The 15,077-nt window shown below is 41.0% G+C and overlaps 2 protein-coding genes across 8 annotated transcripts in view; both read right to left on the bottom strand.

Moving 5' to 3' along the window:
* Positions 1–5,825, bottom strand: part of Arhgef12 (Rho guanine nucleotide exchange factor 12) — a 151,153-nt gene extending 145,328 nt beyond the window's left edge. For 5 of the 6 annotated variants that reach the window (XM_077796958.1, XM_077796959.1, XM_077796963.1 and 2 more), the window contains exon 1: positions 5,739–5,825. In XM_077796958.1, the coding sequence (XP_077653084.1) occupies positions 5,739–5,770 (32 nt within the window). In that variant the 5' untranslated portion in view covers positions 5,771–5,825. The remainder of the gene's footprint in view (positions 1–5,738) is intronic. The other variant, XM_077796960.1, reaches the window with a different exon arrangement.
* Positions 5,826–10,107: 4,282 nt separating this feature from the next.
* Tlcd5 (TLC domain containing 5) lies at positions 10,108–14,569 on the bottom strand. 2 transcript variants are annotated; one of them, XM_026403486.2, is made up of 3 exons: positions 14,356–14,569; positions 13,030–13,102; positions 10,108–12,672 (listed from the first exon to the last, which is right to left on the bottom strand). In XM_026403486.2, the coding sequence occupies exons 1-3, from the start codon at positions 14,552–14,554 to the stop codon at positions 12,564–12,566; spliced, it is 381 nt and encodes a 126-aa protein (XP_026259271.1). In that variant the 5' UTR covers positions 14,555–14,569; the 3' UTR covers positions 10,108–12,563. The 2 variants fall into 2 exon arrangements, with proteins under 2 accessions (XP_026259271.1, XP_026259269.1); XM_026403484.2 differs by having other exon boundaries at positions 10,108–13,102.
* Positions 14,570–15,077: the final 508 nt, after the last annotated feature.

Genomic DNA, 15,077 nt, shown 5'->3' with positions numbered 1-15,077 from the left:
GGCACATGCCTGTAATCCCAGCAGTTCGGGAGGCTGAGGCAGGAGCATCCCAAGTTCAAAGCTGGCCCCAGCAATTTTGCAAAGCCCTGGGTAACCTATCCTGTCTCAAAAAAATAAATAATAAAAAGGTCCAGGGATGTGGCTCAGTGGTTAAGTGCCTCTAGGTTCAATCCCTGGTGCCAAAACAAATAAACAAACAAAAAAGATCAGGAAAATCTTCCTAAGACCTATCTGTTTTCTGCTCATTCTCCTGAGGAAGTGATAGACACTTTATCTCCGGAGGCAGATATTTAAAGTTAGTATAGATGAGTACCAGAAAGAAAGAATCCTGCAAGAGAAAAATCCAAGTGAGGTTGGTAAATTTGGAAAGTAATTAAAATATAACAGAAAAATAATACACATAAAAAGACAATAATTTAAAATGAAAAATGGGCAACTTGAAAGTCAGATAATCCAGGTTAAAATCTTGGGCCTGTACTTTCCTGTTTTATTATCTTTTCTTAAACTCCATGTTGTCTTACTGTGTAATGACAAACACAGGATCTGCCCTTTATGTTGAACTGAAAATATTGCAAACACTTTAAAAAAATCACAATACCATAGGATACCATTACATACATGAACATATTTTATTCAAAACAAAAAAATAAAATTATAATTTTATTGGTTTTAAGATTTCTATTCAAATGGCCCTATTTTGAAGATTAGGAAATTACTAAAAAGGAAAGGAGCATGTCTTCAAATTAAGCTTTAAAACATCATAAAAACCAAGTTTTAACAGATGAGACCAAATGAAGTTAAGCTTTCTGTTCCATATTTCTGAAAACATGGCAGGCCACTTTCTAGGAGAGAAACGATTATATAACTTTTTTTTTAATATGTGTGTGTGGTCCTAAGTACAGAGTCCAGGGCCTCTTGCATGCTAGCTAAGCACTCTACCACTGAGCAAGACCCCTAGCATGGTAATAAGTGTCTATAATAAGATAAAATTATTAGCTGCAGAAGAATGCCTCAAATTATCTCTGGTGAACCATTCAAATATCCTGCTTTTCTGTGACCCATGGCAATCACATATGTATACTCAAAGATTTGTTTTTCCAATTGTTTGCTCACAGAATATCTACAATGTAAAATTTATAGGTTCCATGAACATCTGCCTCATACTTTTTTTTTGAAAATTCAAAAGTAGTTTTTAGAAAAAAACAAAAATAAACCTACATGTCAACTCAAAATTACAGACTATATGTTGACAACTGGGAACCACAGAAGTGATTAAGTGGTATCACCAGGTTAACATACTTTTGAAATGATTTCAAATAAAATTTCTCTTGTCAATTCAAAGAATATATTTCTTAAAAGTGTGCCATTAGTAAAACTACATGACTTAATACTTTTTAAAAATTTGCTTTGTACTCTATATATGGTCTCATAGAAAAATGTACAAGTGGATGCACTACTGCATTCCTATATGAACCAAGATTTTATAATGAACTAAAATACAAAAATAAAACAATGCAGGCCCAACACAGTGGCACATGCCCATAATCCCAGCAACTAGGGAAACTGAAGCATGAGGATCTCAAGCTTGAGGTTGGCAAGTTTGAGGGCAGCCTTAGCAACTTAGACCCTAAGCAACTTAGCCAGAGCATGTCTCAAAATAAAACAAATTTTTAAAAAAGAACAAGCTGGGGATGTATCTCACTGGTAATGCACTCCTGGTTTCAATTCTCAGTACCCCTCCCCCCAAAAAAAAACTAAACTAAAAAATAAAATACTGCAAAGTTAGCACTGTGATTCTTATCCCCTATTACAATTTTGTGTTAATCAACCCACTAGCATTACAAGAAAATGTTACAAGTAATTTCACCTTGCAGATAATGACTCATACAACCTTAAATACAGCAGATAAGTATGAATTCTTTTTTTAGCCAAAAGCATTATTATATGGCAACTGTAGCAGAAAAAGTATCCTGAATAAAAATGCTAATTACTTAGTACATGCATATAAAGTTACAGGTCTCCACATTCACTTTAAAAGTTTGCTTGAGTTAAACAAGCTTAAAGCTGATTTCAGTGCTAAGAAAATTCCATTACAATCAAAAAACTTTATCTACAAATCAAAAACAAGAAAAATCCATAAGTCACAGACAAAACAAAGATCCATTTATTTCAAGAAAGACCCTTATAACTTTCCTGCCCTGTCCTGTACTTGAAAATTCAGTTATGGAATCTGTCATAAAATCATTTACTGAGTCCACTGAAAGAGAACTCTCTCCTTATTATCCCTCAAAAGAAACTCTAATTATCATAGCATGGAAAAGCTCTCAGGAATAGAAGAAAGGCAAGAAAGGAAGATTAGAAACAATTAGGATATACTTTAGGTCTGAAGGCTGCAATTAATGTAGACTAAAAACCAGCAATCAGACATTTCTACCACTTTTCAAATGCTCATTCTACACATTGAAAACTTATATAGTCTGCTGGTTTTCATAGAAGTTACAGCAAGCGACCAGAAGGTATACATATATCAATGACTTAATTTTTTTTGTTTTTGTTTGTTTTGGTGGTGGTACTGGGGACTGAACCCAGGACCTTGTACATCACAGGCAAAGCACACTCATCCACTGAGCTGCATCCTTAGTCCCAGATTTTTTTTTTTTAAGCTGCCCAGATATACCACATAGAATCAATAGCTACCATGAATGTAGTTTGAGTTTTTTAAGTTTAAAAAAAAAAAAGTGGTAACTGAAGAGTAAAAGAAAAAGGGGGAAAGAAAGGAGCAAATGAATGTGTTAATTTAACTGCAAAATAATAACAGGATGTAAGAGAGTTCTAAGTATCCAAAGTGACCAATCAGAGACTAAACATAGCTGAATTCCATCCCAGCCCCAGCACGTCCCTAACACAAGAATAAAACCCTTCTTATCTTGTTCAGCCATGTGTCGCCTGCCACAAACTGCAAAACAGAACAACGCCCAAAACCAGCTAGTCTGATTTCAACTGAGGACAGACAGACTCTGTAGTCAGAAGCACCACAATGAAAGAACTCCAACTCACACAGCTGGCCTGGTGGTTCTGTACACTCTACAGAACAAAGCCATACCACATAGAGTACTTCAAACTTGAAAGGATCTCTAAAAAGCTACACTGGCACTATTAATTTGCCAATAGTCCCAGAATCAGTAAAATACACCCAGCACAAATTAGAGCCAGATAGTGGGGGGAAAAAATGAAATAGGTAGGGTTGAGAGGAAGCTAGAAATTATTCTACATTTATAATTTTGTTAAGGCACCCTGGCATAGAAATAATACCAAAACCATTACTTCCAGATTTCACCTCAATGTATATTCAAATCAGGAATCACTCTCTTGAAGAGAAATGGCTGCTTAATTTTTTATAGAATAAGGTGATAAGGTGTGTTTAAAAAAAAAAGTCATATAATAATTCCCATTTTTAAAATATTAGAATAAATTCCTAAGAGACAGTTCTCAGCAAAATTAAGCAGCTTCTGATTTGTTCCTTTATCTTTTAGAAAAATATGTCAAAGGCCATGCACAGTGTCACAAGCCTATAACCCCAGAGACTCAGAAGGCTGCGGCAGGAGGATTGGAAATTAGAGGCTAGCCTCAGCAATTTTGCAAGACCCTCAGCAACTTTATGAGACCCTGTCTCAAAATAAAAAAAAGAACTGAGGATATAGCTTAGGGGTAGAGTGTTCCTGAGTTCAATCCCCAGTACTAAAAAAAAAAAAAAAAAAATAGTAAGTTTAAAAAAAAAATAAGCCAGGTGCAGTGGTACACACCTGTAATCCCAGTGACTCAGGAGGCTGAGGCAGGAGGATTGAGGCCAGCCTCAGCAACTTAGTGAGGCCTGAGCAACTTATCGAGACCCTGTCTCAAAATAGAAAGGGCTGGAGACATTGGCTCAGTGGTTCAAGCATCCCTGGGTTCAATCCCCACTACCAAAACAATTAATATTTAAAAATTTAAAATAAAAATTACCTCATTGAGCAGCACCTAGACCATTGTTAATCCTCAAAACAATTTAAAGATTAATCTTAAAATAATCATCTTTTGTGCCCAGCCCAACGTCTGGCAAAGAACAAGCTTTCAGTAATTACATGGTTATTAAATATTATTACACTATCTAATTTACAAAAAAAGGACACAAATCCCAAGATTTTATTTCCAAAAAATGAGACACCTTAGAAGCAATGCTTAAGAAATATCATTTCTTGGGGGCTTTTAAGTGACTTTTGTAAGGAATCAGTTGGTGACCCTAAGTTCTGTTTCTACAAATTAAACACCCAGCACCTCAATGAAAATCAACACCACATCAATTCCTAGTAAGACTTCTTGTCTACATGTCCAACGAAAGGGCAAGAATTGAGCGGACCAGGAAAACAATTATCCACACACCCGTGAAAGTGATTTTTCAGAAGCAAAACACCCTCAAAGGAAAAGAAATAGGGATAACTAGAATAAAACAAGAACACATTACTCATGTGAAGTGTATTCTCAGAAAAATTAAAAATTTATTCACTGAAAATGAAAGCCCACTTACCAAAATATGCAATGGATAAACATAAATAGTTTAAATATTTAATGGAATCTTTTAGGTGAACATTCATGTGACACTGCAAAGCCATCAACAGGAAGAGGAAGTTCTGTTTCTGGAGTAGCTGTTATGGTATGATAATGGAATTTGGCCCTTTTAAAATCAACAAATGAGTCTTACAATTGGGTGAAACCCTCTTATTAGGAAATTAAACTACTTTCTGAAGGAACACTATTGTTGCACTCTTCACCTGAGATTTGCCTTTAAATTCAAGTTATTTGATCTATTTTTATGACGTAATAGTTTGAAGGCCGACTTCAATATAAAAGTGAACTGACTGAAATTTGGGAGTAATATAGTCCTAAATAAATTCAGAAATAAAATGTGGTAAAGGAAGCAATATGCTTTTATCCCTTATTAATCAATAAGCAATATGCTTTTATCCCTTATTAAGACTAAGGGAACTCCAGTTCAACCACACATAGTCTATACATACCATCCTGCAACATTGATAAGTAAACAAAATCCACTTGCCATGCTTGCGCCTTGCTTAGAGTTTCCATCCCTTAAACTTAAATGTTTCTGGGAGATGAAATATGAAAATATATAATTAAAGGCAAGTCCCACAGTTTTTTCCCTCATTGCTTTCAGCTCCTGGATTCTGCCTCCGGCAAGAGCCTTTGATTTACTGGCAATGTCAACATTCTGGAAAATTATTAGACAATTAATAATTAAACACTTCGGGTCAACACTCAAAAGAGATCAAGTTCACAAATCACCATGCAGCAGGCTGAAAATTAAGTCCAAGGATAGAAATTTCAAAAATATAACAATGTTTAAGAAGTAAATCCAATGATGCACCAATACCCATGGACTTCAAGAACTGACCTTCACCCAAAATGACCTTCCTCTGGCTTCAAGATGGGTACAGAATTCTAATGCACACTTCAGACAGAAAAACACAATCGTGGTTTCCACTACCTCTTCTCTGGGGAAAGTTTCTCTCCAAAAAGCACTACATTTCCAAATTCAATCAACCGGATAACTTGGCAGAACCCCTAGACTAATTGCACAGCTCCTTTTTCCTATGCCTGTCAACTTCACCGGCCAAAGGCAATCTGCAATCACTGACTTTCCTGTTGGATCGGGCCAAATCCAGCGAGGAGGAATTCATACCCACCTGTCCGTGATAGTCGACTGTGTGCCACTCATTGGGGCCCTTGGCGAGAGGTCCTCCTTTTATCCAACTTGCATTTTAAGGTAACACCTCCACCCCACCCCCAGTGCTCTAGGATCAGGCCCGATTCCGGCGGGGACACAAAAGTCCAACTCAAAACTCCATTCAGTCATCTAGAACATCCGATTGATGAGGATCAAGGAAAGGGAATGCGGATTGGAGCAAAACAAGTTATTTCCCAAAACAAACCCAGAGAGTCAGCGGAAGGCAGTTCTAGAGCTAGCGATAAAATCCTCCAGAAGGCACAAGGAGAAAACTTCGTCACAGAGGGAAGTCCGCGAGCCGTGGGGAGGGGACCTGAGAATCCCTCCGGGGCTGGGGTGGAACTGGCTCAGGGACGGGCGTCGCCTACTGCTCCGGAGTCGCCGGGCCTCGAACTGCCAGCCGCGGCAGGACCGGACCTTCTGGCCCCGGCTCTCTATCTGGGGCTGCCGGCGGCTCGCGGCCGCACTCTCGGCCGAGTCTCGGGCCGTCCCGCGCCGGTCTCGAGCAGCCCCATGTCCCCGGGCCCAGGGCCCCTCTGGTCTTTCTCGCAGCCCCCACCAGGATCCAAGCGCAGGGTCTAGTCGCGGGTGCTGAGGGGGAGGGGGTCCCACAGCCCCAGGTGACAGGGACCGGGTCTCTCAGCGCCGCAGGCTGCTCCCCATCCCTTTAAGGCCCGGACTCTTCCGCAGTCGGCACCGGAGGCGGCGGCTCCTCCCCGACACCCCGGCAGGCGACGATTCCCGCGAGGAGCTGAAGTCCCCGTCCGGCCCGGCCTGGAAGTCCCGGCCCAGGAGCGGGAGCGGCAGCGGCGGCGGCGGCGACTGCAGCACTCCCAGCGCAAGGCCGGCACGCCGGGTCCTGGGGGCCCTCACGGGAGCGCGCGTGGAGGGCGGAGGAGGCCGCGGGCGGTGGGGGCCGCGCGACAATTACGAGCGCGCGCGGGGGTTCCGGTTCCGGTTCTGTCTTCCCTGGCCCCGGCGCGTCCTGCGCGAGCGAGCGAAGGAGCAAGCTCGTCCCCTCCCCCGCCGACTTTTTGGGCCTCCTCCCCTCTGACTTCGGGAAGCCGCCTCACCGGGATCCCTCCGCCGCGCCGCCGGCGCCCCGCACCCGCCGCCCGCGCGCCGTCTCGGTTTCGCGCCGCCCTCGCGCGGACGCCTCCGCCGAGCCCTGTTCGAGGGACCGAAAAAGTAGTTCTGCGGGCCGGAGGGAAGTGGCAGCCCACTGGTCCTGGGACTCCCACCCAAGGCGCCTCGTTTCTCCGGCCCTCTGAGTGCTTGGGGTGTGCACCTTCGAAAATGACTTGCACCGAGTCGGCTTTAACACAGCCGACCTTCAAGGAGCATTCCCTCCAATCCCAAGGAGTTCACGATGTAGGGTCTTTGATATTATCCGCCCCACTTGTCCTGGAAACTTTTATTCCTGAGGAGGATGTACTTATTCATATTTCCTGACAACATTTATCAAATGCTTTTGACTGCTGGAAGCGAGCTCAGGTCCGGGTGCCTCCTTCTCTTGTGGAACAAACCCCAGCCTAGACAAGTTTTGGTGATGACCGCTCACCTGAGGCACCTGCTGGCCTCCTCCTCCAAGGGGGCCCTCACGCACAAGCCTTGGCTGCCAGTGCTGGGCTGGAAGAGGGAGGCCCGGAGGGCTGGCAAGAAAGGATTTGGGGACTAGGGCCAGCGTTTCTTGGTATAAATATTGCTTTTAGGCTGTTTTGCCTTGGCAAAACGAAGTGTATTATTTGCCAAATTAAGGAAGCATGGTGTTTTCCATAGCGACTTAACAAGCTTGTTGTGGAAAGAGAGAGAAGAAAATAAAGTATAAATATTCAGTAAATAGCATCCGGTTCTCTCTGAAGCCTTCTTAATTTTAATTATTGTTCTGGTTTCTTTCTGTACAGGGTAGACACTTTAGATAACTATCTAGTTTTATGATGAAATTATTCAGTATTGTGACAATTGGAGTACCACATACAAATATAGTTCTCCAATCTTCCTGTGTAAAGTAGCTATCTCTTTTATCCAACTCTTTTCTGACTTCTGAGATTAAACCTGCATCGGTGGTAAAGAGACTTTCAGCCATTTTGTGGAAATCCAGTCTAATAAACAGTGGATGTGGAGAGAGGAAACAATTACCTCTTAACAATGCTGTTTCTAAAAGTCATTCCACAACAGTTCATGAAAGGATCATTATCCCTGAATAGATGCATGAGTTCAAGCTGACGTTCGAAAGGGGTAAAAAAAAAAAAAAAAAATAGAAAAGATAAACAGAGCCAATGATGACTCTCTTTTTGCTGGATTTTTTTTTTTTTTTAAAGTTCAGGGCACAGCCAGCTAATTTTGTAATGTTTATTTTTGGAAAGAATAGAGGCAGATTAGGGTTCCAAGCCACTTTCCTATGATTAGACCTGGACACATTGCCACCTGCTGGTGCATCCCAACATGACAATTCTATTCTGGAGACTCCCAGTTAAATTGTTTCTATACATAACTAGAATGAGTTCACCATTGGTCCATATTCGGCAAAATACACACCTTATCCCCTATCTTAAGAAATTGTCCATAAATGTACTAAATGTCTTGTTTTCCCTTATTCTAACAATGTTACAATATACATATGGAAAGAATTGGACCCCATGACTCATCAAATGCATTTTAAAAATTAGTTCCCATCTTCCATTCAAGTGTGCCTCAGTACTTAAGCTTCAGGAATAAAACAAACTGGGAAAGTTTCCTAATTCACCTTCTCTTCCTTGCATACAAAACCTCTTGGCAAAGGGCTGTCAAGATCCTTCCAAACTTAACAGACCTAAGGTTCTAGCTGTGAGCAAAGAAGGCTGTGGGAAAGCTTCAGAAGATGGTTAAAAAAAAAAAAGAAGAAGAAGAAGAATTGAAAAACTAATGGTTATTCATCCCAGAACTACACTTTTAAAATTTTTTTTAGCTGTAGATGAACACACAGTATTTTTATGTGGTGTTTTATGTGGTGAACCCAGTGCCTCACGCATGCTAAGCAAGCACTCCACCACTGAGCTACAACCCCAGCCCTCTACACTTTTTTTTAATAATGAAAATCTCTATAATCACCCACAAAACATTAGTGATAAAAGCAACAACTTACAGTTTTGGTAGAGCCACTATTCTAAAGACTCTGTGTATGAAAGTTCTTCAGAAGAGTCAAGCTGGCCCACATAGAATACCCTCCCTTGGGTTAGAGTCCTATGCCCAGAAAAGTGACAGTGGTGACCCAGACCACTAGTCAGACTCTTTGAGAGGTTTTTCCAATAGGAGTTATTCTAAACCACATCCTCATTCTGTCATCCAGTTTTTCAGCATGTTTATTATGTACCTACTATGTGTCAAGGACTGTTATAGGCCCTGGAAGTTCAGGCCTTGAGATGGCCAGAAGCCCTGTCTTCAAGGACCCATTCAACATCATCATATTCAAGGGAACTGCCCAAACAGGTGGCAGAACTAGAAAGAATTAAGTTCTTCCTCTTTTGGCAAACTATTTTCTGTATTTTGGTTATTGCCTCTCCCCAAAATAAAAATATTATAGGAATAATTAATGTTAAACAGCAGATTAGAGATATTTCTCCAGTAAGTGTAAATAGGAATCAACATCTCTACAAGTCAAAGGCAACTACTGGGCTTCTTTCCTCTTTTTATTTATTTTGTAACTTCTTGGCAAAACTCAACAAAGACATAAGGGCAGACTCTGAATTTATAAAATGTTATTTTATTTTTTATAAAATTTAGTACAAATCTTATCGAAATATAAATCCTTCTTGAGCAGTGTTAGTTATTATTACATAGTAATCCAAATGCAAATAAGTACTTCATTTTGTCAGGCCAGACCACAGGTTAATTAGCCCTTTATCTACTTGTGGTGCAAAAACTCAACATCTTAACTGCTGAGTCATCTTCATTTCACACTTTTCTCCCAGAGAAATTTCTTCAGTTATTAGCACAAAACCAAAAGAGCTGAAATGAGGGATCCCCCAACCCAGCATTTATTCAGATTTCTCATTATGAAACAAAAACAAACACATTCCCATGAGAGTACCCCAACAGCAAGATCTGCAATCCCTTTACGTCTGATGGGTAAGGGAGAAAAGAACTGGTACCAGATTAAGCCTATTCATTTGTCTGGTATGGAACAGGTTGCAGAGTGCCAAAATTCAAGAGCCAGCTTTTTCTTTTTATTTTAAGTTCATGCGCCAAGCCACTCTTTTCTGCTAGGCTTTTGCTGAAATCAGCATTCCCCCACATCCTACTTTGCCCACAATTTTGCTGGAAAGAAGTTCACCAACATTTTAGGGATACTAATCATAAAGAGGTGGAGACGCTATCTGTCAGATTATTTCAATGTCCAGCAAAACTCTTTAACTAAATTACAGTCGTTTTAATGTGCCTTTAAAGTTACTTTTTCCTTTGCAGTAATAACTTTATCCAGTATTAGACCTTCCCTGTCCCCGTTTCTGAGGCCAATGATTTTCATTTTCAAGACCACTTATTAGGTTAGTATCTCCAGTGGCCATGGACTGATACTTCCTGTTGACCTTGACTTCAGTAGCACCATTTGCTTACTCACCAACCAATCACCATTGGTCAAATAAGATGGTAAAAATAAATAAGCAATAAATACATAAATAAATACTACTTCATCTTTTTCATAAAAACCCTACATTAAAGGCCTCCATTAACAAAATGCCACATAATATCTCTATGAAATACAGAGTATTTCATTCATTCACCTGGGGTTTAAATTGAGAACAAGAGTAGACAAGTGACATGCTTAAATGATCTGGCAAGGGAATAGCAAAATCAGTTAAAGTAAACTCAGGAATTCTTGATTCCTAACCCCTTGTTCTAAATTCGTATTTAAGTTCCTCCTATGTGAGATATTAAAGATTATCACACTAAAAAAAAAAATTCCCTTCCAAGACTGGCGTTGTCATTTTAGTTTGTTCTTAGAGACTGGCACCAGTTTTAGAGAAAGGACAACAAGTAGTAAGAGTACTAAAAGGGAACGTACCTGAAATGCAAAAAAGAAAAGAAATTAGCCTTATCACCCTGAGGCCACACATTAAAAAGTCTTTGGTTCTAGTTTGCAACACGTACTCAGTGCTCCACATACCAACAAAGATGTTGTGTCCGCCAATAACTAATAAATAAATGTTAAAAAAAAAAAAAAAAGAGCTGAAACCTGAACTCCCATCTCAAGCACAGTGGAATCCACATGGTAAATCCCTATGGAATTTAGTCATGGCCTCTCATGCCTAGGAGATTAATGCACAAAAGCCCCGAGAACTGGCATAGTTTTCCTGGTTGGGCAAAACCCGTACAACAGGACTCAGTAAATCTACCCACACCTCATTCATCTCATATCCAAAGTTCTGGCTCTTATTTTTGTGCAAAAAAAGTTAATGTAACAGACCCGACCTGCTCTTCTCGGAAAGGCCTACAAGGTTGGCCCTTGATGGGCATCTGGGAACTCAGATTATGAAGGGCTCTTACCATTCACTGATAAGCCTGGCTCAGCTGGGCATGGTGACACATGCCTATTATCCCAGTGATTCAAGAGATCGAGGCAGGGCGATCACAAACTTGAGGCCAACCTCAGCAACTTAGCAAGACCCTCAGCAATTTAAGGAAGAATCTGTCTCAAAATTAGAAGGGCTAGAGATATAGCTCAGTGGAAAAGACCCCCTGGGTTCCATCCTTAATACCAAAAAGTAAATAATAATCATCATAATAATAAAATTTTAAAAGACTGGCTCATTGTCCCTTATTTTTGTGTGTGTGTGTAAACAACAGGGCTTGTGCTGAATGCTGTTTTCCTTTTGGGAATCTTGAATCTTGCTACATGCCAAGAGGCTGCCTGTATGACCAGTCGCCATTAGAAATCTTGGGCACTGAGTCTTTAATAACTTTCCCTGATAGGCAATATTTCTCATAAGTTGTCACAAAATATTTCCAGAAGAATTAAGCACATCCTGTGTGATCCAAATAGAAGAAGACTCTAGAAGTTTGTGTCTGGTTTCCCTTGGTCCCAGGTGCCTTTTCCCTTTGATAATTTTACTTTGTATCCTTTTACTATCATAAATCAAAGTTGTGAGTGAGACTGTATGTTGAGCCCTCTAAGTCCTCCTAGTGAATTATGGAACCCAGGGGGTAGTCTTGGGGACCTCCAACACAGTGGGCACAGGAAGGTTCAGGAAGTGACCACCTACCACTGCCAGTTTCACTCACCTCTTATCACCCTTTGTTTAAGCAGATCCAATTCTCTGATCAGTGCTCAGAATGCCAAATGTACATCTTTTCCTGAATGTCCCTCACTTTATAGTACATGGAATGAACTTAAATAAATGGGCTACATGAAAAGCAGGAACAAGTTTATGCTGAAGAAATTCCCAAAGGAACAAGAAACAGTACTAAATTTCTTCCAGTTTCTTTCAAGGCTATCTGAATATCATGCTTCCCAAGGACAAGAGGACCCAAGGTCACTGTATTTTGAAAACGCCAGTAGTTCTCACCTCATGGTCCTGACATCTTCCCAGCAATCACTGAGGATTCTCACTTTCCACAACTGTGCCATTGTAGAAGTTACTGTTTTAATACTGTATATGCTCGGCTTGAAGACTGACCAAAGTGATCAATAAATTTAGCCCTTTTTTGAAACTGAAATTTGTTATGAGCGTGATTCCACGACAGTCAGATTTCCGACCTAGTTCCCATGGCTGATTCAGTCCGATCCAATATCGGAAGCAAGCCTTGGCTAGTGTGTTTTGAGATGTCCATTATGTTTTAGCTGCCGTTCCTCACTCCGCCCGCTTCTCCAGGCATGGTACTTCTTAATGCTTTTCTTCCATGCAAAACGCCAGATGCTAAACATAAAACACCAAGACACAGCATACATCGCTACTCCCCCGACTTTCACAAACCACTTGGGTGTGGGGGAGACCATTTCACAGAAAAGCAGGCGAGCTCCTACACCAATCCTCACTCCAGTGAACAGAGCCACAAAAAGGAAATCCACCACATCTCCAGTGAAACTGTGATAGTGTCCTGTTTCACGGAGAAACCAGCGTATCTGGAGCAAGGGGTTGGTGATCTCACTTCCAAAAAGGACTGCATTGACTTCTGTGCCCGACTCCCCAAGCACCAGGGCCATGATAATGCCCAAGATACTCAGTGTGTGGTGAGCCAGCATCAGGGCACCCTCAGACCGGAAGTAGATGCACCAGCCCAAGTCGAAAATGAAGTAGCCCAAGGTGAGACAGAGAACGTGAACTTGGAGAGGTGTGTTGGGTGAGCCTGAAACAAACCAAGACAGAAGCAAATTGAGTAATTGGGGATTGTGCCATCTTGCACAGTGATCCTACATTGTTCTTTCAAACCTTACAGAATCACTGAAGGATTCAAAAAATTATGGCAGGCGCAAGCTTTTGAATGGTAACAACAAAGACTAAAATCTAAAACCTTGATCTTTATCAAACTGAATGATGTTGGCCCCAGAAAATGCCATTCTAATGAATCAGAACAAGGAGTGTTCTCTGCTGTCAATAATCTCAGGGTCCTCTCTATAGAACAGTATAAAATCAAGTCAGTATGTTCTTCCAATTAAAATCAATAAGGATTTTTTTCCTCTTTTATTTTTTTAATTTAATTTTTTTTTTCTTGGTACTGGGGATTGAACCCAGGAGCTTTACCACTGAGCTTAGGTTCCTTTTTTATTTTATTATTTTGAGACATTATTTTTAGTTGCTTAGAGCCTCACTCAATTGCTGAGGCTGGCCTCAAAGTTGCAATCCTACTGCCTTGCCATCCTGAGTTGCTGGGATTACAGGCAAGAGGCCACTATGCCTGGCTTTCCTCTTTTCTTTAACCAGATAAAGATCTATTTCCACACTTGGGTCATTCTGTCCTAAATGTCAGAAAAATTTCTTAACTTAATGGATTAAGTTATTGGATACTAGCAGCACTAACCATTTTGAAAGCAGACTCTGGAAAGAACCCCCCAAATTAGGATATTCCCATGTCCAAGCACATAGGGTGCAAGAATCTGATATGCTTGAAACCATTAAGAACCATTATATAAAACAAAGCTTAAAAAACCCTTTCACCTCAATTTGACAGATTTGGGGAAAACTTGAACACTCAATTTGGGAATCTAAGGAAATTTTTTAAAAATCTATGGAATTTTAAAAAATCATATTCCAATGGAATTGTGGGTTGAATTGTGTTCCCCAAATTCTTAGGTTAAAGCTCTAGCCTCTTGTACCTCAAAATGTGACAATATTTAGAGATGGGACCTTTAAGAAGGTAACTCAGTTCAAACAGGGTCATCTGGGTGATTCCCTAATCCATTATGATTGATGTCTTTATAAGAGATTAGGACACACACACAAACACAGCAGGGTGACCATGTGAGAAGGCAGCCATCTACCAGCCAAGGAGAGAGGCCTCAGAAGAAACCAACACACCTTCCACCACCTTGATCCCATTCCTCTAAAACTATCCCGAAATCATGAATCGCTATGGAAAGATCCCTAATGACCTCTACCTACCTGGGTGGGTAAAAGGCCAAGGACCATCGATGAAGCCAATATAAGCTGAAAGGACTATAGAGAGGACTCCATGGGTGAACGTCACCAGTCGGCAGCTCCACTCATAGCTTCGGTGCTTATTCAGGTGACAGAAAGATGCATAGATCGAGAGCCAGCCACAGAGACTGCACAGCACCTGCAGACACAGAGCCACTGCCATCCTATGACAAAAAGACCAAAACCAGAGAACAGTGGATGCACCCTAAGAAGACAGCACTGGGGTGTTCTGTATACAGGTCCTCATTACTGTTATCGAATAGTTCAAAAGCAGCGCTTTTACTGAAATGCTTCTTCCTTATCTACATATACAAGAATCTTCTATTGCAGTATGGCTATATATGGACCACTCCAGGGTCCTTAGAGAAAATATGTTGGCCACTGGTGAAAACTGTAAATGAAACTAGAAACTGCATTCTAACATCATACGTTATGGTTTGTATAGGAGATGTCCCCCCAAAGCTCGCTGCTAATACAGGAATGATCAGAGGTGGAATGATTGAATTGTGAGAGCTCTGACCTAATCAGTCCATTCTGGTTGGAATGGACTAAATGGATGGTCACTGTAGGCTGGTGGGACATGGCTGGAAGAGATGGGTCACTGGGGGCGTGCCCTGGAAGGGTGCACCCTTCACAGATCCCTTTCTCTCTTTTTCTCTGCTTCCTGGTTGTCCTCTGTCATATCC

Source organism: Urocitellus parryii, chromosome 4 (assembly GCF_045843805.1).
Source record: "Urocitellus parryii isolate mUroPar1 chromosome 4, mUroPar1.hap1, whole genome shotgun sequence".
Taxonomy (NCBI): domain Eukaryota; kingdom Metazoa; phylum Chordata; class Mammalia; order Rodentia; family Sciuridae; genus Urocitellus; species Urocitellus parryii.
This window is presented reverse-complemented; position numbering and strand designations above follow the sequence as displayed.